Below are 25,929 nucleotides of genomic sequence, written 5' to 3' on the forward strand. Positions count from 1 at the left end.
CCACAAAACAAATAACCCAGTGAAGAAATGGGCAGAAGACATAAACAGACACTTCTCCAAAGAGGACATCCAGATGGCCTACAGGCACATGAAACAATGCTCATCACTCATCATCAGGGAAACGCAAATCAAAACCACACTGAGATACCACCTCACGCCAGTCAGAGTGGTTAAAATTAACAAATCAAGAGAATATAGATGCTGGCGATGGTGTGGAGAGACAGGCACCCTCCTACACTGTTGGTGGGAATGTACACTGGTGCAGCCACTCTGGAAAACAGTGTGCAGATTCCTCAAAAAACTATCCATAGAACTCCCCTATGACCCAGCAATAGCACTGCTAGGGATTTACCCAAGGGATACAGAATTGCTGGTGCATAGGGGCGCATGTACCCCAATGTTCATAGCAGCACTTTCTACAATAGCCAAATCATGGAAAGAGCCTAAATGTCCATCACCTGATGAATGGATCAAGAAGATGTGGTATACACACACACACACACACACACACACACACACACACACACACACACAATGGAGTATTACATGGCAATGACAAAGAATGAAATCTGGACATTTGAGTCAAAGTAGATAGACCTCAAGGGTGTCATGCTAAACAAAATAAGTCAGGCGGAGAAGGACAGATACCATATGTTTGCACTCATAGGTCTAACAGGAGAACAGGAGAAACCTAATGGAGGACCATGGGGAGGGGAAGAGGAAAGAGAGTTGGGGAGAGAGAGGGATGCAAAACCTGAGAGACTATTGAAAACGAATCGAGGGTTGAAGGAGGAGGGGGAGGGGGGAAAGAGTCATGGTAATAGAGGAGGGCACTTGTGGGGAAGAGCACTGTGTGTTATATGGAAACCAATTTGACAATAAACTATTTAAAAAAAGCAAAGTCAAATCTCCTGCTTGAAAAATAAAAATATCTTGGAAGCCCTTCCTGTGTTCCATCCAAGTAACATTTGGCCAGCATTGAAAAGTGGCTGTCTCACAGACACTTTATGTAGTTTGCCACAATCTCTACCATGACTTGTATGCTGGAGACTTAAATTAAATATTACCTGATGTTTACTAGTCAAGCATGTAGTCATGTTTCTTCTATACTTATGAGGGGGAAAATATATATGGAACAAGAGTCATTCATTGAAACTCTCAATGTGGCTTCCCCCCCGACACACTGTATTTGCAACCCCTACACCATGGTATAGAATAGTGTGTTGCAGAGCTAAGAAGGGCTAAGAGTAAAACTTTAGCACATGTATAGAATACAAGTTTCTTGGAGTTAGTGGGAGTACTAATTAAAGTAGAAACAAATATTTCTGACAGAGTACAATGAAGAAAATAATACTAAAGAATGATCAAAGATAACTATTTTTGTTGCTCCTAATACATATTTTTAATTTATCTTCATTAGAACAATTTACAAGTAATTCATAGATCAGGAATAGAAAGCAATATCTCTCAATATGATAGAATAATGGTTTTGGATATTAGAACAGATATAGGAAGAGGGATATGATCTCAAAATTAGAAGAAAGCAGAGCATATCTGTAGTCAGGAGTTCACGGGAAATGGAACAGTGGGCTTGAAGTCATTTTGGTACATGTGAGTTACTATTATTGAGTAGATGATAATCAAATTCCTGGCAAAGGAAGTTTCGTGTATTTTCCTTCCTTCACAGAAACTTCCCATGAAATTGAAAAAAATTAAGCACAAGTGACAAATGCCATTGTCACCAAGCACATAGCTCTCCTAAATGAGGGGCTCAGATAGTGCTGCAAACATTCCTCCTCCTAAAGTAACCATAGAGGAATATGTAGGATTACCCCATTGTCATGATGATTATGATCCACTTTAGATACTCTAGTCTACTTACATTAAGTATATTTTACTCTTTTCATACATGTTGCTCTGCTGGTGAACTATCATGACATAATATAACTCAAAACTGTAGTATAAACACATTTTAGTTTGGAACATGCAATTAAAATTCTATTAGCATTTTTGTACCCTTTGGATAAATACCTACTAGTGTAATTGCTGAGTCAGAGATAGTTCTATTTTTTTTTAATTTTTTTAATGTTTTTATTTATTTTTGATACAGGGAGAGACAGAGCATGAGAGGGGGAGGGGCAGAGAGAGAAGGAGACACAGAACCGGAAGCAGGCTCCAGGCTCTGAGCTAGCTGTCAGCACAGAGCCTGACGCGGGGCTCGAACCCATGAATGTGAGATCTGACCTGAGCCGAAGTTGGAGGCTTAGCCGACGAGCCACCCAGGCGCCCCAGAGGTAGTTCTATTTTTAATTCGTTGATCAACTTTCATACTGTTTTCCAGAGTGGCTGCACCAGTTTGCATTCTTGTCAACAGTGCAAAAGAGTTACCCTTTCTCTGCATCATCACCAACATCTATTGTTTCCTGATTTGTTCACTTTAGCCATCCTGACAGGCATGAAGTAATATCTCAATGTGGTTTTGATTTGTATTTGCCTTATGACGAGTGATGTTGAGCATCTTTTCATATGTCTGTTAGCCATATGTTAGTTAGTTTCATATGTCTGTTAGTCTTCTTTGGAAAATTGCCTATTCATGACTTCTGCCCATTTCTTCAATGGATAATTTATTTTTGTGGTATGAGTTTGATAAGTGCTTTACAGATTTTGGATTCTAACCCTTTATCTGATATGTCATTTGCAAATATCTGCTCCCACCCCATCAGTTGCCTCTAGGTTTTGTTGAATAAATAATATGGGGTGTACACCCACACAATGGAATGTTATTCACTGATCAAAAGGAATGAAATACTGCCATTTCTAATAATGTAGATGTAAGTAGAGTATATTATGTTAAGCAAAATAAGTCAGAGAAAGACAAACACCATATGATTTCACTCATATGTGGAATTTAAGAAATAAAACAGATGAACATAGAGCAAGGGAGGGAAAAATAAGATAACAGAGAGGAAGGTAAACCATAAGACTCTAAAATACAGAGAACAAACTGATGGTTGCTGGAGGGAAGGTGAGTGGGGGAATGGGCTAAATGGGTGATGGGCATTAAGGAGGGAGCTTGTTGGGATGAGCACTGGGTATTATATGTAAGTGGAGAATCGCTGGGTTCTACTCCTGAAACCAATACTACACTGTATGTTAACTAACTTGTGCTCATCCTTAACTTGTGCAGCTCCCCTTAGCTTAGGATAGTGATAGCATCTATTTCTGTTTCCTTATCTACAATATAAGCAAGGTGGTCTAGATGAGGAGTTTTTGAACTCTGGACTGTAAATTATGCCCCTGACAGATGCAAAATACCAAAGTTATCTAGGTATGTAAATAAAGGATCAGAGATTTGTCCAGATTCTAAATGTGGTATGTGAACCCAAAATATGTAAGAATCACTGCACAAGACTGTTTAGCACTGAGATCTCTAAGTTAGATCTTCTGGTCCTGGGTCTCCAGAAATTTCCACATAATAATTCAAAATTTATTTCCCTGAAGTGAAGGAAGAGGCATGGGATCTTAATCTGACATTTTCCACCTTATTATTTTACTCCAGACCTTAAAATATTCATTCAACAGCAGCTTGGATCAATCTTATATATGAATTGGATCTAAAATATCAGATCAATATTATTATTCATATCTCTATCTTTTTAAAATAAGATTTTTAATTCATAATCAACTTAAATTTATAGAAAAATTACAAAGATACTACAGGGAGTTTCCAAAAAACCAAACCCAGTTTCCTGTATTATTATTGTCTCTATTATCTCTATCCTAGGATGCCATCCAAGGTACTGCATTAGATATGATGGTTCACAGATATTCCTTGCTCTCAATGACAAAGACAAAGGAATACTAGTCAGGTTTCTGTAGAATTTACCAGAATTATGATTTTGTCTGATATTTTCCTTATGATTATATGTGGGTTATCAGTTTTTAGAAGGGAGACCACAAGAGTCAATTGCCATTATCATCACATGTCAAGGGAAATAATATCAATATGACTTTTAGCTGTTGATGTTGACCTTAATCCTCTGGCTGAAATAGTTTTTGTCAGTTTTCCTTGCTATTAAATAACTCTTTTTATCCCTTTCCATAATAAACTCTTTCGAAGGAAGGCACTATGCTCATCCTTGACTTAAGGGATGAGAAGTTAATGTTTCATCTTCATGAGGGTGGACTGTCTACCTAAATTATTTGGGATTCTTCTACATGGAAGATTTGCTTCATGTTCCAATCTACTTAATGTGAAATAATATTCTGTTGTATGAGTATATAAAATTTTTTTTATCTGTTCATCAGTTGAGGTGCATTGGAGTATATCTGTATATCTATCTTTATAGCAGTACCACACTGTCTTGGTTATTGTAGCTTAGTAGTAAGTTTTAAAATTATATGTGTAAGCTCTCTAAATCTTTCAAGATTGTTTTGGATATTCTGGAGTTCTTGAATTTCCCCATAAATTTTAGAATCAGCTTGTCAATTTAATGGAAAAAGAACTGCTGAAGTTTTGATAAGTATTGCACTGAATCTATAGATTATTTTGGAAAGCATTATCACCTTAACAATATGAAGTCCCCGTTCATGAACGTAGAATGCCTTTCAATTTGTTTAGATTTTCTTTCATTTCTTTCAATGGCATTTTTGTAGTTTCCAACATACTATCATGCACTTATTTTGTTAAATTCATTCTTAAGTATTGTATTCTTTTTGATAATTTTGTAAATGTTTTCTTACTCTGATTTTCAGTTTTTTCATTTCTAGTTTATAGAAATACAATGTTGTTTATATATTGATCTTGTATCTTGCAATCTTAATTCAATCCTTTTAAATTTATTGACTTGTTTCATTACCTAACATATGGCTTATCTTGAAGAATGTCTTATATGCACCTAAGAAAATGTGTATTCTGTTGTTGTTCAGTGGAGTGTTCTATAGATATCTACTGGATCTAGTTGCTTTGAAGTATTTATTGTTCAAGTCTTCTGTTTCCCTGTTAGAACTTTTTAAATAGTTTTTCTATCCATTTTTGAAAGTGTGGTATTAAAGTATCTAACTATTATTGCTGAATTGTCTTTTTACCCTCAAATTTGTCAACTTTTGCTTTATGTATTTTAATGCTTTGTTAGTAGATGTATGTATGTTTATTATTGTTGTGAATTTCTTGATGTGTTAACACATTTTATCATCATAAAATGTTCTTTGTTTCTAATAACAATTTTCCTCAATGTTTCTTTTTCTTGTATTAATATAACCAATCAGATTATCTTTTGGTCATTATTTATGTAATGTATCTTATTTCATCTTTCCACTTTCAAATTATTTGTCTTTGAATCTAACTTGTGTATCATATTGACAGTAAATAGTATGATGATGATCTTTTATCCTTTAACCCAATCACTGACTTTCATTTGCAGTGTTTACTCCTTTTACAGTCAGTGTAGTTACTGATATGATAGAATTTATGTCTGTCATTTTACTATTTCTTATCTATGTCATGTCATTTTTGTTCCTATTTCTTCACTGCTTTATTTTTGTGTTAAATAGATATCTTCTAGTGTACAAATTTAATATCTGTGTCATTTCTTTTAATTTTTGTTATTTTTAGTGATTATCTTATTATAATTAATGTCTTAAAACAATCTACTATGGATTAATATCAAATTAATTTTAATAGAATGTAAAAAAATTTACTCTTATATAGCTCCACTTCTACCCCCTTATTTTCATTTATTTCAGTTTGAAGGACGACCTTTAGTACTTCTTGTAAGATAGGTTTGTCTGTTAGCATTAAATTCTTTATTCTATTTCACTTGGAAATGTCTTTTTTAAGTTTTAAAGGGTATATTTACTGTACATAGAATTTTTGGATGATGGTGTTTCCTCCAGATTTTAAATAATGTCACCCTCCTACCTTCGTGCCCCATGATTTCTGATGAAAAATCAGCTGTTAATCTTATTGAGGACTAATTATCCATTATGAGCTGCTTTCTCTTTGTTTTTGTCTTTTGAAATTTGCTTATAATATGCCTAAGTGTAATTTATATTATTTGAAATTCATTGAGGTCTTGGATGTGTAAATTCACATATTTCATCAAATTTGGGAAGTCATTGGTTATTATTTCTTCAAATAGTTTTTCTGCTTTCTCCTGTTCTTTTTCTGGGATTCTGCTTATGCACATGTTGGTAAGCTTAATTATATTCCACAAGTCTGAGTCTCTGTTCACATTTCTTAATTCCTTTGTATTTCTGTTCTTTGGACTCTATAATGAACATGAATCTAGGGGCGCCTGGGTGGCTCAGTCAAGTGAGCATCTAACTCTTTGTGTTGGCTAAGGTCATGACCTCACAGTTCCTGAGATTAAGCCCTGCATTGGGTTTTGCACTGACAGCATGAAACCTGCTTGGGAAAATCTCCCTTCCTCTCTCTCTGCCCCTCCCTTGTTTACATATGAAACAGACACACTCTCTCTGTGTCTCTCAGAATAGATTAATAAACATTAAAAAAATACAATGAATCTACATTTAAGTATGCTGATTCTTCCTTCTTTATGCTCAAATCTGCTACTGAGCCCTCTAATGAATGTTTTATTCTAGTTATTATACATTTTGTTCAATGTTTTTGTTGTGGTAAAATGTACTTATGTACATCAAATGTTATGTACATCAAGTGTTAAGTGTACAGTTCAGTGATATTAAGTACATTAATATTGTTGTGTAACTATCACCACTATCCATTTCCAAAATTCTTTTTATCTTACAAAAAAAAAAAAAACCTCTATACCCATTCAACAGTAACTCCTCATTCCCTCTACCCCCAGGCCCTGGTGACCAACTTTTGGCATTATGTTCTTTGATTGTGACTGCTCTGATACCTCAAATAACTGAAGTAGTACAGTATGTGTCTTTTGGTGATTGTGTTATTTCATTTAGCATCATTTTCTCAAATTTCATCCTTGTTGCAGCATATGACAGAGCATATGACAGAAATCCCATATTTTTTATGTCTGAATAATATCCCCTTGTATGTATGTTTTTTTTTTTTTTGGCTTATCTATGCATCTTTCAGTGGACATTTGAGCTGCTTCCACAGGGAAGAAGGAAAACCTCAGCTTGTAGACTCAGGAGAAGTTTTCCCTAAGAGGAGATCCCTTGTCCATATTTGGCTATGGGAATAACAGAAAAGCAAAAAAAGTCGCTCCTAAGAATGTAAAAACACAACCTGAAATCAGACTTATATCTAGAATTCACATCATCTGTGTGGCCCAGAACTCCAAGCTTAAACTTTTCATATATATATATATATATATTTTATTTTTGTAATGTTTATTTATGAGAGAGAGAGAAAGAGAGAGAGAGAGAGAAGATGAGCAGGGAAGGGGCAGAGAGAGACACACACAGAATCTGAAGTGGGCTTCAGGCGCCAAGCTCACAGTACAGAGCCTGACATGGGGCTCAAACTCACAAACCATGAGATCATGACCTGAGCTGAAGTCAGAAACTTAACCAACTGAGCCACCCAGGTGCCCCCCATGCTTAAACTTTAAAGTAATAGAGACAACCAGGCAGAGCCAGAACAAAACTTCTTTAGAAAAAAACCTGTTTTAAATGTAAGTCTCTAAGAAATACTGCAGAAAAAATTCCAAGAAACATGAACTCAAATGAACAAATTTCAAACTGAATAGAAAAGAAATAAAAAAGGAAATAGAATTATCATGTAATGGAGTAAAACAAAACAACAGATTCTGCAAATTGCTCTCACAAAGATACCAGAAAAATTTGAAAATTTAAATAAATGGAGGATGACATTAAAATTTTAGTGAAGAAATAAGATGCTATCAAATTTCATAAAAAATTAGAAAAAAGAAAATAAATTAGAATGTCTAATAATAAGAAACAACCATTGAAGCTATAAAGTAAATAGATGAATGAATAGCACACCAGGGTATTGGAAGGATCTACATAGCTAAATTGGGTTGACTGAAAACACTAATAAACAATGAAGTTGACAAGACACTAAGAAAATTATATCCATATATACCAAACTGACTCATGAAAAACTAAACTTTTTGAATGGTTCCATAATTTTTTAAGTTTATTTATTTTGAGAGAGAGAGAGAGAGAGAGAGAGAGAGAGAGAGAATCTCAAGTAGGCTCTGCTGACAGCTCAGAACCTGGAGCCTGCTTCAGATGTTGTGTCTCCCTCTTTCTGTGCCTCCTCTGTTTGCTCTCTCTCTCTCTCTCTCTCTCACTCAAAAAATAAACGTTTAAAAAGTTAAAAAATAATAATAATTTTTTAACCCAACCTAGGAGATCAGTGAAGTTTTGTTTTCTATCTTGTCTGTTTCTGGATCTAAAATAAACTGTAAAATGTATTCATCTCTTATTTCACTTTCATCATTTCATTATAATGTCCAGTGAAGAAACACACAAAACCTTCTGCCTGAGATTTCATCACATTTGTTTGTCAAGCACTGTCTGTAATTTTATAGAAAGCCAATAAAGTTAATTAAATTCTTATGATAATACTTAACTACTTGTGATCACTTCATTTAAATTGAACTCTCTTAAATTCTACAGATCCATATTAACTATTACTTAAGAACTTACTTTATAAATAAACACATAAGTTTGATATTTCTTTTTATATCTATCTTTGTATGCATTATATATTGTCATTAAGAATCTGTGAAAGATTACTTGTTAGTAAATATTAGAAGATAAAATACTGAAAAATCACATCCTACAATAGTTCAATGAGACAAATATAAAGGTATTCAAATGAATTTTTAATTGTTCTATTTAGAGTAGAAAACACCTTGCTTGAAGATGATAGTAAACCCCAAAGTATTACAAATGAATTTTATATACTTCCAAATGTCTAATACCAAAACCATTATCTACTTCTTCTGGGTCCACAGTGATGCTATGATGCTGATAACATGACTATCTGTCAAAAATCAACAGAAGCTAGGGGTGTCTGGCGGCTCAGTTGGTTAAGCATCCTACTTCAGCTCAAGTCATGATCTCACAGTGTGTGGGTTTGAGCCCAGCATCAGGCCTTGTGCTGACAGCTAGCTCAGAGCCTGGAGCCTGCTTCAGATTCTGTACGTCCCTCTCTCTCTGACCCTTCCCTGCTCACACTGTCTCTCTCTGTCTCTCAAAAATAAATAAAAAACATTAAAAATTTTAAAAATACAACAAAAATCAACAGAAGCTAGACATTCCTTTACAAAGCATTTATACCCCAAGTTAGTACTCACAGCTGGAGAAAATCAGTGGGCAGGAATGCTCATCCATGGGGAAGTTGTGCAGCTGTAGCTGGCACTCTGCATTTATGGTGAGCCTGTGGGAGAACCAAGGGTCACTCTTGAAGTTGGCCAGAAGCAACCCAGAAAAGTCCCAGGTCAAGACCAGGGAGTCGCCACTTTATCACAAGTGTGGAAGGAGAACAGTGCATTTAATTCTTGGCAATGGTACCATCCATTCAGGGATATCATTTAGTGGTCTTTGTGGGTTTTATTTTTTTTAACTATTGGTAGCAGAGAGAATTTCAGTTACTAAGATTCCAAAACACATCTAGAAATATAAGCCAAATCAGAGAGGAGACAAATACAAACAACTATTATTTTATACATTTTTTGCCTTCAATCCATTTGACTGAATTAATAGCTTCTTCCATTTGGAAACTGATGTATTTTTCTAAATAGATATAACGACAAATTAATACACTCGTAGAAGCGATTCCACTTTTGGACAACTCCTTCATTTTACTAGGTGGTGGGTGGCATTGCATCCTTCCAGAGCAGATAACTCTGGGATCAGAGTTTCTATAAAGAATCCCAGGAATGGCCATGTCCCTATTCTGGTTTCCTGAGGCCTGTCTTCATTTCAGAGTCTCAATCACATTCCTTTAAGATTGATGAGGAAATACCTGTTATACCTCTGGCCACAACTTACCTGCAATTAGGAGCTCATACACTGAATGTGGGGGTGAGAGAGAAGTGCCCAGTGGCTGGTGGGGGGCTTCACTGAGCCAAGTAGACACATGTCAGAAGAATTAGAGAATTCGCCTTATGTTGAGACATGCTGAATTTGCAATGCCTTTTAGACCTTCAGGAGGAGACATAACACGGTCAGGTAGTTCCAAGCATCTTGAGTCCAGAAGGGAAATTCTGGCTTGGAAGTAGGCATGCAGGAAACCTCAGCATAGATCTGGGAATGAATGAGTTAAGCCAGCAGGAAAGGGGAAAGTGAGTGAACTGATGAGGAAGTCCTGAGACAGAAGAAGCAGAATGAGGAAGGGCACCACAAGAGTAGGAGCAGGAGACACAGAGAGGAGCCATGGGGCTGCAAGGTAGTGAAAAAAGTCTGTTAGAAGAACATGAGCATGTCCAGTGCTTCTGAGAGGTGACAGGCAGTGGGGACAACAGTGTCTGGAGGGTACTGTCCTGATCCCTGAACGGAAGTTAGCTTGGACCACCCTAATGGAAAGACTTCTGAGAGATAGAGGCTCTGATAACACTAGTTACCAGTGATGACTTCAGGCAGACAAGTCAGTTCACTTCTCTGAAATGCAGTTTCTCTTACATTGCCAGGTTTTGTGAGGACTGCATACCCCTTAGGAAGACTTATTACACTAGCTGTCACTTCCATTAGGGATGCATTGGGGGATGAATTGTGCTCTTTTTTCCCCCCTGGTCTTGAATTTGGTTATGATTACATTTGTTAATTAGTACACCAAGATATCCTTATTTTCCTAGCTGAGTTGACCCATTGAGTTAAATACATTAAAGATAATTTCCATAGTCTGTTTCCAACAGAAATGGATTCTGATAAAGTGATGAGTTTATATCCATTGCAAATTATTTGTATGCCTTTATTTTCACATAAAGTGGTATTGGGATGAACTTTTTTTAAGAATTAAATAACATGTCAAACATGAGAAGTGATAGGACTCAGCAATATGAAAATAGCATCCCATGTCTATGATGATATAATTAGGGACTCCAATATCAGCCCATCAGATATCAAAAATCCAGCAACATCTCACCTTAAAGTATAGAGGATTTTCCCATCATTCCAAATTCTGAGGAGCTGATTGGGGGTGGTGATCCAGTGAGCCTCTGCAGTTTTAGAATTGCGGAAGATTGTATCTGGAATCCATATTAATCCCACCATGTTGCTATTCAGAGTGAGTATTTTCATTGTACTATTGAATCGAAGGCGACTGTCTGTCCAGGTCTGAGCAAAAAATATATCAATTTGGTATTCCTAAAACAGAGCAAAAGGAGAGGCAAAGCAGTTCTATTACTGAATTTTCTGAATGCTTCATTTCCTTTGTCTAGAGTTTATTTTTCCTTCATGTTTACACCCTTAACCCCCATGTTCTTTTCTGTAAGTGCTTAGTATAGGGCCTGGCTCAACATGGCACACATTTTGACAAATGGTAACCAGGATTATTAGTCAATAATGTGACTAATGTGTAAAAAATGTTCTGTAAATCGTAAACTATAATAAACACATAAAATGTGATAAGGGGCCAAGAGGTAGTAGACTATAAATCAGAGCACAGGTGCAGATCGCCCTGCATTCTCAAGTTCAAGTTTTGACAGGTAACACAACCTATTTAAGCCTCATTCTAATCTGCAAAATGGGTAGAATGCTCACTTGCTAAATGAGCTATAAAGAAGAAAGTAAATGATTAAAGGAAAAACCTTTAGTGTCTGGCATAGATTCATCAAGTAGTAGCTTATATAATAATTATCATTTTCACTTAAAAGCCTTCTCAAACAACATAACTCAAATCAAAAAGAAAAGTAGGAAACAAGCAACAAAAAAGAATTATAAAGGTGATAGACACTCAAGAATAATGCTGATTCATCGGAAGGGTGGTGAGGCTCGGGTGACCTCTATAATTGGAAACCATTTGATATTTTCAGCACAAAGTGTCTGCTGTGACCATCAATTGTGGAATGAGACTAATTTCATCATGAGACCTAAAGAAATGTCCTGAGACTGGACTAGCTCAGAGGCCCTTCCCTAATCAAAGTTTAAAGGATTATTAGCAATCAAACCCAGAGTAGGGAGGATCTAGAGGCAGACTGTTTGGGATTTTTATACCTTTGGTTTCCTTTACATATTAGATATTATAAATGAATTACTCATACAGAGTGCAGGTTCAGTAATTCTCAACAAATCACACATTTATCCTTTCAACCGAGTTTCCAGTTAAAGAATCTTTCTGATATAGGTAATTGAACTGACCAGATTCTGCTTTTTATTAATTAATCTACCTACTCATCATCTCTTTGCTGTACCTAGTATGCTAGGCAAACTACTAATGTACCAGCCCTGTGTGTAGAAGAAAACTCCTTGTCCTCATGAAGCTTATATTCTAGTCAGGAGATTAAACATATAGTTAAAGTAAAAAAACTCCAGCATGCTTGATGGTCAAATATACCAATCAGAAAAATGAGGTCATTATATTAGTTAATATGTCAGCTAGAAAAGCAAAAGGTATCCAAGTGTTCAATATCGGAAGAATTATGTACAGAGAATCTGAATCTTTCTTCAATGTTTGAGGGGCTAAGAGAGCAAATGCCATGGAAGCAGCAGGTGAAGGCAGGTTGCTGTGAAAGCTTTCAGCGCTGAGTGGAATCTCAGCATCCAGAGGGTCCCATTGTAATTCCTTCCCTCTGTCCTGGTGTCTGCCTAAACATGCTTCTGGGGAATAATGGCCTCTGCTTCTTTATCATCATCCAGAACTGTGCACATGTTTCTCACTGAGAGACTCTAAACTCAGAACTGCATGGCGGGGGGCAGGGAGGGGGGGAGAAAAAGAGAGAGAGAAACTAAGAGAAAGTTTGTGTATGTCTCTGTGTGCACACACATGTATGTGTGTTATTTCCTATCATATACTAATTTAAAAATGGATTTCAATCAGTGCTGCAATAAATAAAATAAGTCAGACAAAAACAGATAAATATCATATGATCTCACTTATGTGTGTAAACAAAAACAAAACAAAAAACTGAAGTCATAGATGCAGAGAACAGATTGGTGAATTCCAGGAGTGGGAAGTTGGAGGTAGGAGAAGAGATGAAGGGGATCAAAAGGCACAAACTTCCTGTCATAGGATGAATAAGTCCTGGGGGTGTAATGTAAGGCATGGGACAATACTGTGCTTCATACTAGAAAGTCGCTAAGGGTAGATCTTAAAAGTTCTCATCACAGGAAAAAATATATCTAACTACGTGGGTGATGGATGTTAACTAATCTTATTGTGGTGATCATTTTGCAGCATATACATATATCAAAGCATTTGTATACTTAAAACTAATGTTAAACGTCAATTATATCTCTAAAAAATAGAGAAAAAAGAAAATTGGTTTATTAACAAAAAATGCTGAAACAAACTATAACAGGCTTAGGACTGGAAACAAGGTGGCTCCTGTCATGCATGGGTGAAATGCTTGACGAAGTTAACACCTCTAATAAGGCAGAGCACATATAATGAATGCATAGCTGCTCTTTGGGCAGAGGTTGGAAAAGGAACATTAATTAGAATGTGTTGGCTGCTATTGACTGTGCTTGGTAAGTTAACATAAGAAAGAAGTCATCTCAGAAGATAATTGGCCTGTCTGAAAGCAGTTATGAAAGAGAAAAGAAAGATAAAGCAAAGACTGGTTCTTGCAGGGTTAGAAGAATCAAATACTTCTCATTCCCATCAGTAAATCAGAATATCAAGAATTGCTTTGAGAGTAAAAGCTTATGGAAACTCAGCTTTGCAAAATAATCAGACCCACTGCTTGTCACCATATAAAATCTTTAATTGTACAAGTAAGGTTTCAGGATATGAGACTAAGGTATGACTCTTACACTGAAGGCTGATTTGGCCAAGGTAACTGTCTTAGTCTTTAAGAGAAAGACTAAGAGTCCATTTGAAAGCAGAAGAGTGTGAGAGGAAGTGGCATGCAAAGCAAAGGCACATAGTGGATCTTAGAATTGTGTTTACAAAAGGTCTGTGAATGTGGCTATGCACAATGTGAAACTCTCCTAATAGGTAAGAAGCTGGCTAGATTTTAAGAGAGTTCTACTGCCAAAGGACCATCAAGTCAGGGAGAGACATCTGTGGCTATTTGAAACTGAGATGTAATTTTGGGCTGATTATAGCTTGGCAAAGCTGATCAGACCTTATTTTCCAATGCTCATTATCCCATAGCTAAAGGATCTAGTGGAAAAAGAATAAACTCTCAGACAATGGAGTCAAGAGCCAGGGAGAAAAGCCCTTTGGAGCCCTACCCTAGGAGCAGAATTAAAGCTTAATCAAAGAAGATGTGTTTCTTCCAGGAAACAGAGCCAACTCAGGATCTGCCAAGTAGGGTCTCAAAATTGCTGTGAACCACTTGATTGATTGTGATTATCCTGGCTATTCTTCATTGTTGTAGATATACCAGGTATGCTGGAGTAGGTCAAATAGCTTTTCTTTTTAGTTTAGAAGTCAATGTACCAAGGAAAACCATGTACAGAACTGATGTGAATGTCAGCACAGATACACATAACCTTGACCATAGGGCTGGGCCTGGGTGGACCTTTTTGGTTACCTCATTTGAAGAAGGGTGGAATGTATCTTCTTTGATGTGGTAGAGATAGACAATATTTGGCAGCTAGATACAGATCATGGTGGTCACTGGTGCTCTTCACAAAATACTGCAGCAGCCCTCCCTGTAGGCACGGAGTAGAATTGCACCCCCTCCCCCTGTTAGGGCTGTATCTGAGCACCTTATATATAATAAAGTGCAATGTGAGTAGAGTGGGGTGTGCCATTTCTGAGGCGCACTTGAAGAGCACACCTCCTTTTCAGGCTATGAGAGACTGTAGAGCACAGCTCCTGCTGATTCATGCTGGGCGCATATCATGGGTGCAAAATTACCAAGAGAAGTTTGTAAGAGGAGAAATCCCCAGTCTGTACTGACTGGTACCCTGGAAAAGGTGGAACACAGAGTGGAGCAAAGGGAGAAAGTGCTGCCTTCCTTATTAAGAAGTTAACTTAGAACCAAGACCTCAGAGAGGGGCAGGAGTGAGACACACAAATAAGTGGGACAAAAGACCCAAGCAAGTTCAAAAGCATGCCTGATGAGACAGCAATGATTATGCCAGACAGAATAGATTGGATGAGGTGAGCAGGCACCTTAATTCTTTGATATCAGGATTTTAGCCTAACAATGATTGCTTATTATGTAATAGGCTATATTTGCTCAGAAACACACTTAATACTTTAAATAAAATTCAGCATATAAGAATAGCCACTGTGGCCCATACAGATACTTGTACATGTTACTGTCTTCTTTCCTTTAACATTGGTTTATCAGATAAGAGAACGAGAAGAAAAGGATGAAAATGTTTTTCCAAGCAGGGCCAAGGCTTACCTATGTGATCAGTGATAACAAATAATGGAGGAAGGTATTTGCAAACAACATATCTGACAAAGGGTTAGGGCAATATCTAAAATCTATAAAGACCTTATCAAATTCAACATCCAAAAAACAAACAACTGGGCAGAAGACATGAATAGACAGACACTTTTACAAAGAAGACATCCAGATGGCTAATAGACGCAAGAGAAGATGCTCAGCATCACTATCATCAGAGAAGTGCAAATTAAAATCATGATGAGATATCACCTCACACCTGTAAGAATGGCTAAAATTAATAACACAAGAAACAGGTGTTGGTGAAGATGTGGAGAATGGGAACCCTCTTGCACTCTTGGTGGGACTGCAAACTGGTGAATCTACTCCAGAAAACAGTATGGAGGTTTGTCAAAAAGTTAAAAATAGAACTACCCTACAACCCAACAATTACACTACTAGTTATTTACCTAAAGGAAACAAAAATACAGATTTGAAGGGGTATATGAACCCCACTGTTTATAGCAGCATTATCAACAGTAGCCAGACTATGGAAAGACCTCAGATATTCATCAACTCATGAATGGATAAAGAAGATGTGGTATATTGGGGCACCTGGGTGGCTCAGTCCATTAAGAGTCCAACTCTTGATTTTGGCTTAGCTCATGATTTCACAGTACATGGAATCAAGCCCCATGTTGGGCTCTGTACTGGCAGTATGGAGCCTACTTAGGATTCTCTCTCTCTCCCTCTTTCTCTGCCCCTCCTCTGGTCATGCACTTTTTCTCTTTCTCAAAATAAACAAATAAACTTTAAAAAAGAATATGTGGTGTATGTATACAATGGAATGCTGCTGGACAATAAACAAGAATGAAATCTTGTCATTTGGAACGCCATGGATAGGGCTAGAATGTATTATGCTTAGTGAAATAAGTCAGTCAGAGAAAGGGAAAGATATATAATATCACTTATATGTGGGATTTAAGAAACAAACAAACATAACAGATGAACATAGGGTAAGGAGGGAAAGAGAAGAAAGGGAAACAAACCCCAAGAGGCTCTTAATGATAGAGAACAAACTGAGGTTGATGGAGGGAGGTCGGTGGGAGGTGGGTTGGATGGGTGATAGGTATTAAGAAGGGAACTTGTGATGAGCACTGGGTGTTGTATGTAAGTAAAGAATCACTGAATTTTACTTTTAAAACCAAGATTGCATTCTATATTCACTAACTAAAATGTAAATTAAAAAAGAATACTCTCTATAAAGTCTCAACTATATTTTACAAAGAACTTAACATTATCCAGATTTTTAAAATTCTATATGATATCAAGGATATTAAAACTCAGAAAACTTGAAGAATTTGTCCCCATCTGTCAAAATTAGTTTGAATTTTGGGCTCCAGAATTCTAAGTGCCTGTGTTTATTGTGTAAAAATGGCAAAACAAAGAGAGTCCTGCAAAAGCCCTTCCTCTCCTATCATCTCTGCTTCCCATTCCCATTAATGCACAGGTTATATACATCACAATAAAACATTTTAAAATGCTGACTTGAAATCGGTACATCATACAGCAAGATATGAGGTGCAAATGCTCTGTACCTTCCAGTCTTTGATTATTGAGACAGAGACTACAATAACCCTTCATCCCAGGAGTTAAACTGAGGCTTAAGAAATTAAGTAATTTTCATTAAGTCACACAGATGCTAAGTGTCTTGGCTGAAGCCAGGTCCCGGTGGGCTCCTCCCTGGCATTCGGCGGTACCTGTCTCAGTCCGCCCCGACTGGCAGGGCGGAGAATCGTCGCGGGTTCTTTTCCTGAGGGAGGGAGAGAAAACAGGGCAGGAGGGAGACGCAGAGAGTGAAGACAGCACACGGTATCCAATCAAGCCTCTTTTTTATTGAGAAAACACCGTATCTTATAAAGGTTTCAAGGCGGGAAAACAAGGCAGCTGACCTAGGTTGGTTGCTAGGAAACAGGGTTAGGGGATTAAGACTGGAGTAAAAGAGGAACCAGACTAAAGTGTTTTAGCACAGCGCCTGAGGGGCTGAAGCTACCCTGCCTGTAGGCAATTGGTCTTTGTTCTTCTGGCTTCTCCTCTGACAGGGAGTGGCGCTCCCCTGCCCATTTTTGCAACTCCCCTCAGGGAGTGACATATCCAGCTAGCAAATGGCCAAGCAGCTGAATCTTTGCCACTCCCCACAGCTAAGTACTAATTGTTCTGAACTACACAATTAAAATCTGCTTCCCTGGAGGCCACTAAAATCTGGTTGATAGAAGCAGAAACCACCAGGACACTTAAAAAGAAGCCTAGTGCTGAAGTTCCATCCCTGTTTACTCTGTTTACAAACACATGAGATTGTTTACCTTAGTTGGCTTCAGTTTTCTCAACTGTAAAATGGGGTAGTTGATATGGATTGAATGTAAGGGCCCTTCCAATTGTAACAGTTTATGTTTCCTTATTCCTGCCTACATTAACCTTTTTCTGTTGGAAGTAATTTTCCATTTCACTCATTTCTATCTTAACTTCTGCAAAAAAAAAATACAAAAAACAAAAAGATGAGATAAAATGACTTCTACACAAATTCTAATTCCTGCCACTGAAAGGAAATTTTATATGTTTTAATTCTACATGACGTAGAAGCCATCCCCCATCATCCTTAGGGAATATGTTCCAAGACCCCCCACTGGATGCCTGACACCACAGATAATTCTGAACCATTAAATATACTATGTTTATTCCTATATGTGCATACATATGATAAAGTTTAATTTATAAATTAGGCATAGTAAGAGGTTAATTATAAATGATAAAAACAGGACATTTATAACAAATATGTTGTAAAAAAATTATACAAATGTACTTTCTCTCTCAATATCATATTGTACTGTAGTCATCCTTCTTGTGATAATGTGAGATGTTAAACTGCTTATGTGATGATGTGAATGACATAGGCATTGTGATGTAATGTTAGGTTACTACTGTCCTAACAATAGATCAGAAAAAGGGTCATTGGCTTCAGGACTGAGGTTGACTGAGGATTAATGAAACCACAGAAAGCAAAACCAGAGATAAGTGGGGGACCACTGTATTCAGAAACCATCTGTGAGGCTCCAGCTTACAGAATCAGTCATGGATTTCTGTCTCCACCTCCAATATTACCTTCCTGTAAGGGAAAAGAACACACCATTATGCTCTGGGGTTGGAGGGATTTGGGGCGATACTCTATTTTGAAGCCCTGCCACAAACTCCAACTCAAGAGGGTATATTGTGGATGGTATTCATGGTGTATGACATGGATGTTTTATTGTGTCTACATTTGACTAAATGTTGAAGAAACACTTACCACCCACAGGTAAATATTTTTATGTCTCTCATAAACTTCTTTACAATCTCACTAATCATTTTTCCTTCCTGAAGAAGAAAAAAATCATCCTTTCAAATAAACATTTTATATAATTCACAAATAGCTGTGAAATTAACACTAATAAATGCAACACGTGATAAATGTGCATAATCCCCCAGTTTGAATCATCATGCTTGTGGAGAGCCTATATTCATAATTAGTTTTAATAATTGGAGAGCTTAATGATTCCTAAATAGGCAATGAGTTACTGCAGGATGTGGAGCATTTTGACAAAACAGAAGAAAAAATATGCTTCTTAATGATATCAATCTGCAATGTTTAAAAGTTATAAAATTACTTCCCAACACTTCTCTACTTTTCTTTACCATAAAAGATGGTCAAATTGGTTAATAAATGACAGGGGCTTGGATACTAGGTTTGCAAGAGACATATACTCCCAGGAAACAGAGACTCTCTTCCTTGGATCAGAGCATCACCTGGTACTGATGGATCATATGTTAGTAAATGAACTCACTGGAAGTTTTCTTTATAAAATGATAATCATAGACCCATGCCAATTAAAGCCTGCTCAAATATGTCACTTATGGGCAAAATGTTAGTTCAAAGTGTCATAAGGAAAACACAAAGTTATCCAAAGGTGTTCATAACATTTGTTCTTAAACACAGTTTCTGCCACTTTCAGGTTTTCCACTTGAAAATGCACCTACCCTTGCTACCCAAACTTTTATCATCTCAATATTCTCTATAACAGTTCACAAACATTTTTATCAATATTTACAACTAAGTGGAAAATCTGCTATATTGAATCTTTATGTGCACATCGGCAAAACTTTTAAGAGGTAGGTGGTTCTGGGTGAAACTGTATGTTATATTATGTTATTTGTGAAAACAAACATAAGAATTCCTTTTACTTTGTCCATGGCCTTGGCCATGTGACTTAATAGGAAATATAACAGCAGCAGAAACTTGGAAAATCTTGAGTGCTGGGGCTAGCCCATCTTGCTGGTCTTGGGAATCCTAAAACCATTACCAAATGAATGAGATAGGCCCATCTGCTGGAAATGAGAACTGCCCATATACATTCATGGCTCCAGCTCAAATCAAGACAACACCGAGAGAGGTGAGTAAAGCCATCCTTGACTAGCCATCCTAGATCAGACAAGTTGCCAAGCCAATCCAAGAATAATGAAAAATAAAAACTCAGTAGATTTTAGGATAGTTTGTTACACAACAAGCTAAGTATTAGGCTCAAACATCCGATGTTACATTTTTGGCATTATGGTTTTCAGTCCCACTCCCTTTCCTGGAAAGTTTAGCCTTTCATGGTGTGTGACCTTTACATTGTCAAATCTACTAAGCCTATAAAAAGTTGGGCCCAATTTAAATAGTATTCTTTATTATCCTTTAATTATTATCTCTCTATTCTTTACATCATAGCATGTGTTCTTTGCGGTGTGGAACAAAATTTTAATTCATAACCAGTATAGTTCTCAGATATCATTTTGGGGTTGTTATATTGGTGTTTAAGAGTATTTCATTTGTATTTAGGGAAATTGTTTGGAATTTCTCTAGAAACTGCAAATACCTCATTATTTTCACTTGAAAATGAATATAGTTCTTCACCATCTAAAAATTATTATTTGTTATGCCTTCACAAAGGGATTGGAGTCCATTGTAGTCAAATTCATGGTTAAAGCAGTTGATATTACAGGGAAAGCAGAGCAGTGAGAACCAGTCACAAGTAAAAAATCACAAGCATATCTTCACTGAAATAAAAACACAGACATCTAACTACAGAGGATACAATGGCATTTGCACATCCAAACTAAAGAGAGAATGTCATAGAAATAATTTCCATTTATCACTGCTTAATGATACTTACCATCAAGATAAGATAGATACTATCAGGAACTTTTTTATAATCTTTGAAACTTCAAAAATGGTTTAAAAACTTTATTTTGTTCTTTTACAGATAATACAAGCAATGTGCATTACTATTCTCATAGTTGTGTGATTTTCATCCTCAAAAGGGGAATTTTTTAATTTATAGTTTATTGTCAAGTTGGTTTCCATATAACACCCAGTGCTCTTCTGCACAAGTGCCCTCCTCCATGCCCATCATCCCCCTTCCCCATTCCCCCTCCCCCAGCAACCCTGTTTGTTTTCAGTATTCAAGAGTATAGACACATGAAACGATGCTCAGCGTCACTCACCATCAAGGAAATACAAATAAGAACCACACTGAGATACCACCTCACACCAGTCAGAGTGGCTAAAATGAACGAATCAAGAGACTATAGATGCTTGTGAAGATGTGGAGAAATGGGCACCCTCCTACACTGTTGGTGGGAATGTAAACTGGTACAGCAGCTCTGGAAAATAGTGTGGAGGTTCCTCAAAAAACTATCAGTAGAGCTCCCCTATGACCCAGCAATAGCACTGCTGGGTATTTACCCAAGGGATACAGAAGTGCTGATGCATAGTGGCACATGTACCACAATGTTCACAGCAGCACTTTCTACAATAGCCAAATCATGGAAAGAGCCTAAATGTCCATCACCTGATGAATGGATCAAGATGTGGTTTATCTATACAATGGAGTATTACATGGCAATGAGAAAGAATGAAATATGGCCATTTGTAGCAAGGTGGATGGACTTCGAGGGTGTCATGCTAAGCGAAATAAGTCAGGCAGAGAAGGTCAGATACCATATGTTTGCACTCATAGGTCTAACAGGAGAAACCTAACAGAGGACCATGGGGAGGGGAAGGGTAAAAACAATTGGCGAGAGGGAGGGATGTAAACCATGAGAAATCTTGAATACTGAGAAAAAACTGAGGGCTGATGGGGGAGGGAAAATGGGAAGGGGGTAATGGTCATGGAGGAGGGCACTTGCTGGGATGAGCACTGGGTGTTATATGGAAACCAACTTGACAATAAACTAGAAAAGAAAAAAAAAATAAAAATAAAAATAAAAATAAATCATAGTGTAGATCTAAGACCATTTTAATCATATGAAAAGTGTCAACATTTTTATAATGTGTTTTCTAAATATGGTCAAAATTGTTTTAACACACAGCATTTCATAGGATAAGAGGATTTATGTGCATAAATTTAATATGATTCTTATGTCACCATAAGAAGAGAAAATATGATTTTGGTGAGAATGTTTAGCATTCAGGTTCCAATTTGCCAATTACCTGGAACTATAACACTAATAGGAATATCTTCATTTACTTATGTCCACAAATTTTATTGTCTTGTCTCTTGTATTTTAGTCTGTCATCCATCATAATTGGTTTTTGTGTGAGATAATTGTTAAGTTTTCCTTTCTTCTCATATGGCCATACAGTCATCCCAAAACTACTGATGAAAGGGCTGTGCTTTTCTCGCTGCTTGGCAATACTAATCTTGTCACAAACCTAGTGTCTACATATGCCCAGGCCTTTTTTCCAGAGTCTTGATTCTGTTCCACTGACCCATTAGTGGACCTTTACACAGATACCACTAACTTAACCATTATAGCTTTCTAATAAATACTGATATCCAGTAGAGCAAGTCTTTCAGATTTATTCTTTTTATTCAACAATATACAGGTGGTGAGTTGAGCAAAATAGGTGAAAGGGAGGGAAAGATACAGGCTTCCTAATAGGGAATGAATAAGTCACAGGAATAAAAGTCACAGTATAAGGAATATAGCCAATGATATTGTAATAGCAATGTATTGGGACAGATGTTAATTACACTTGTGGTGAACATAACATAATGTAAAAACCTGTCAAACCACTAAGTTGTACACCTGAAAGTAATGTAACATTGTGTTGTCAACTATGTTTTTAAAAAAGGTAATGCTGACCATTTCTGGTTATGTGCATATGATACATTTTAGAATCGGCTTGTAAATTTTCACAAAAACAAAGAACACTGGGATTTTGATAAGGATTGCATTGGCTCTTCAGATTAGTGGATAATTGTCCTATTTTCAATAGAGTCTTCCAAATCCATGAACATAGAATACACTGACCTTTACTTAGGTCTTTTAACATCTCAATATGGTTTATAGTTAGCTAAGGGTAATATGCATCTTTTGTTAAGATTTCCTTAGATATTTGATATTATGTTTTATTTCTCTATTATCATACAGGAACTCTTCCTGTAGATACACGGTTCCATAAATTTTAAATAAATTTAGATATTTGTGTAACTATCACATAATAAGGGCACAGAAAGTTCTATCATTATCCAAAATTATCTTCTGCTAAAACTTTATCATACTTTTTCAGAGTTGTTTTGGATAACCCAGGTCCTCTGCCTTTCCAAATACATTGTGTAATCACTTGTCCATATCTACAAAATTCTGTCTGGCATTTGGAATGGTTTTACATTAAAACTATGTATCAATTTGTGGAGAATTTATATGTTGACCAAAAGAGTAAATGCAATATGACTCTTCATTTCTTTATGTCCTCTTTGGTTTTTTTTTTTTTTTAATTAGGATTTTTAGCTTTCTATAAATTGACACCTGTACATATTTTGTTACTTTTATATCTGAGTGTTTAAATTTTGGACTAATTTTATTATTCTTTATTTTTTTAATGCTTATTTAGCTTTAAAGAGAGAGTGAGGGCATGAGCAGAGAACGATCAGAGAGTGAGGGACAGAGAGAATCTGAAGCAGGCTCCATGCTGTCAGTGCAGAGCCAGATGCAGGGCTCAAACCCGCAAATGGTCATCATGATCTGAGTTGAAATCAAAAGTCAGGTGCTTAACTAATTGAGTTACCCAGGAACTTTTCAAGTTTGGACTTATTTTAAATGATGTTTTCAAACTTTTCTATTTTCCATTGTATATTTGTACTATACGAAATATGCTTTATTCATATGGGGATTCAGGAGTGAAAGAATTCAAGAAATGGGGGAGGAAATGGGAGATTTTTTAAATTTCTATGAATTAAGAGTTATTTTCCAAATGAAATTCTCATTGTCAGCAAAATAGTTCTCACTTCCAGATTTCAACTTGTGTTGAATTCAGGCCAGGAGATCCTGGAAGAAAAAAAATGGTAAATTCCTTGATCATTTGTGGTGTTTACACTGCACATATGTGGTGGCTTCCAATTTTGGTGTTCTTTCCCAATCCACTTGCTACTATTTAATTTTCAGTGTTTCAAATAGCCATTGTAGGCACTAGCTCCATGTTTTTTTTTTTTAATTTTTGTAATGAAATTAAAAAAAAGAGTGAATAGTGTTTATTCTATCTAATCTAGAACAGGAACTTATAAATTGTTTTTCTTTTATAAAAAGTGTATTTATTTTTGAGAGAGTGAGAAAAAGAGAGCACATGCAGGGGAGGGACAGAGAGAGGGAGGTAGAGAGAGATCCCAAGCAGTCTCCACAATGTGGGGCTTGAACTTATGAACTGCAATATCATGACCTGAGCTGAAGTCAGATGCTTAACAAACTGAGCCACCCAGATGTCCTTGTAAATTGTATCTTTAAGAAAATTTTAGTTTTAATTAATTTTCTGTTTGTATATAAGAACAGTTAATTATGAAATATTGTCCTTATGGCCAAGAACCATGGAGAAACCACACATTGCATTTAAAAAATAGATTTTATTGGGTTTTCTATGTATACAATTATTCATTTCTAATTTAATTCCATTGTTGTTGAATATTATACATGAATGATTTCAGTCCTTTTAAATGTATTGAGTCTTGTTTTATGAACTAAGGTATATTTTTTTCTTGGAGAATGTTCCATGTGCACATGAGAAAGATGTACATTTTGTCATTTTTGGATGAGTGTTCTAGAGAGAGAATTGTTAGGTTTAATTGTTTTATACTGTTGATCAAGTTTTATATTTCCTTGTTGATTTCTATGTGTTCTATCCATTATTGAAAACAGTCATTGACGACTCCAAATATTTTTGAACTGTGTTATTTCTTTTTCAAATTTGTTTTTGCTTTACATATTTTGGAGTTTTTTTTTTTAATTGAAGTATAGTTGACACATAATGCTACATTAGTTTCAGGGACACAACATAACTATCATCTGCCACCATACAACACTATTATAATGCCATTGACTATACTCTGTATGCTGTGATTTATGTGGAGCTCTGTTTTTAGGTTCACGTATGTTAATATTTTCCTGATGCATTGATCCTTTTATCATTCTGTAATGCCCCATTTAACTCTGGTAACTTTTGTTTTTCTTAAAGTCAGTTTTGCCTGATGGTGGTATAGCCACATTAGCACACTAATGTTGACTGTTCTCATGATAATCTTTCTCAATCCTTTTACTGTCAACCTATTTGCATTTCTGAATCTAAAATATACTTTTAGACAGCATATTGTAGATAGGGTCTTTCCTTTTTTTCTAATCTAACCATATCTGCCTTTAATTAAATAATTTAATTCACTTACTTTTAATGTCATTGATATGGTTAGATTTGCATCTGTATTTTCTTTTTTTTTTATAGCATTAATACTTTTTTATTCTTTTGTTCCTTGTTTACATATTTATTTTACATTAAGTGGATGTTTTCTAATATAAAATTTGAGTTTCTACAGTAATTTTTAAGTTGTATTTTTAAAAGTTATATTTTTAGTTGTTAATTTCAGGCTTACAATGCACATCTTAGCTTATTAAAATATATTTCAGAGTTGCATAATCTTATTTCAGGGAAATAGAGAAACTACTCCTACACAGCTCCATTTCCTGATTTTTATGTTATTGTTATATGTACGGGATTTATATATGTTAAAAACTCAAAACATTGTTTAATTATTATTTTATATAACCTGCTTTTAAGAAAGCAGAAAGAAAAAAGAGTAAGTACATATTTATATTTACAGTTTGTTATATTAACCATCTTATTTATTACTTCCAATTCTTTTCATTTTGTTCAATGGATTCAAGTTAGCATCTGATGTCAATCTTCATCCAATACAGTTTTATTCTAATTTCCTCTATGCTTTTATTATTAAGTAATTAAATAAATATATACATATTATTTTATGCAATTGTTTTTTAAACCAATTAAGAGAAAAAATACACAATTATACTGTATTTTATAATTACATAATTGCCTTTACTGGTACCTTTGTTTTTTCATGTGGAATTACCATCTAGGATCACTTGCTTA

General features: G+C 35.9%; 1 protein-coding gene across 1 annotated transcript in view; it reads right to left on the reverse strand.

Annotated features, from left to right (window-relative positions):
- The window catches only part of GABRG3 (gamma-aminobutyric acid type A receptor gamma3 subunit), a 666,709-nt gene that overhangs the window by 300,217 nt on the left and 340,563 nt on the right, over window positions 1-25,929 (reverse strand). The window contains exons 4-5 of the mRNA XM_029952275.1: window positions 11,060-11,280; window positions 9,270-9,352 (exon numbers count right to left, since the gene is read on the reverse strand). Coding sequence (XP_029808135.1) covers window positions 9,270-9,352; window positions 11,060-11,280 — 304 coding nt within the window. The remainder of the gene's footprint in view (window positions 1-9,269; window positions 9,353-11,059; window positions 11,281-25,929) is intronic.

This window comes from Suricata suricatta, chromosome 9 (assembly GCF_006229205.1).
Source record: "Suricata suricatta isolate VVHF042 chromosome 9, meerkat_22Aug2017_6uvM2_HiC, whole genome shotgun sequence".
Taxonomy (NCBI): Eukaryota; Metazoa; Chordata; class Mammalia; order Carnivora; family Herpestidae; genus Suricata; species Suricata suricatta.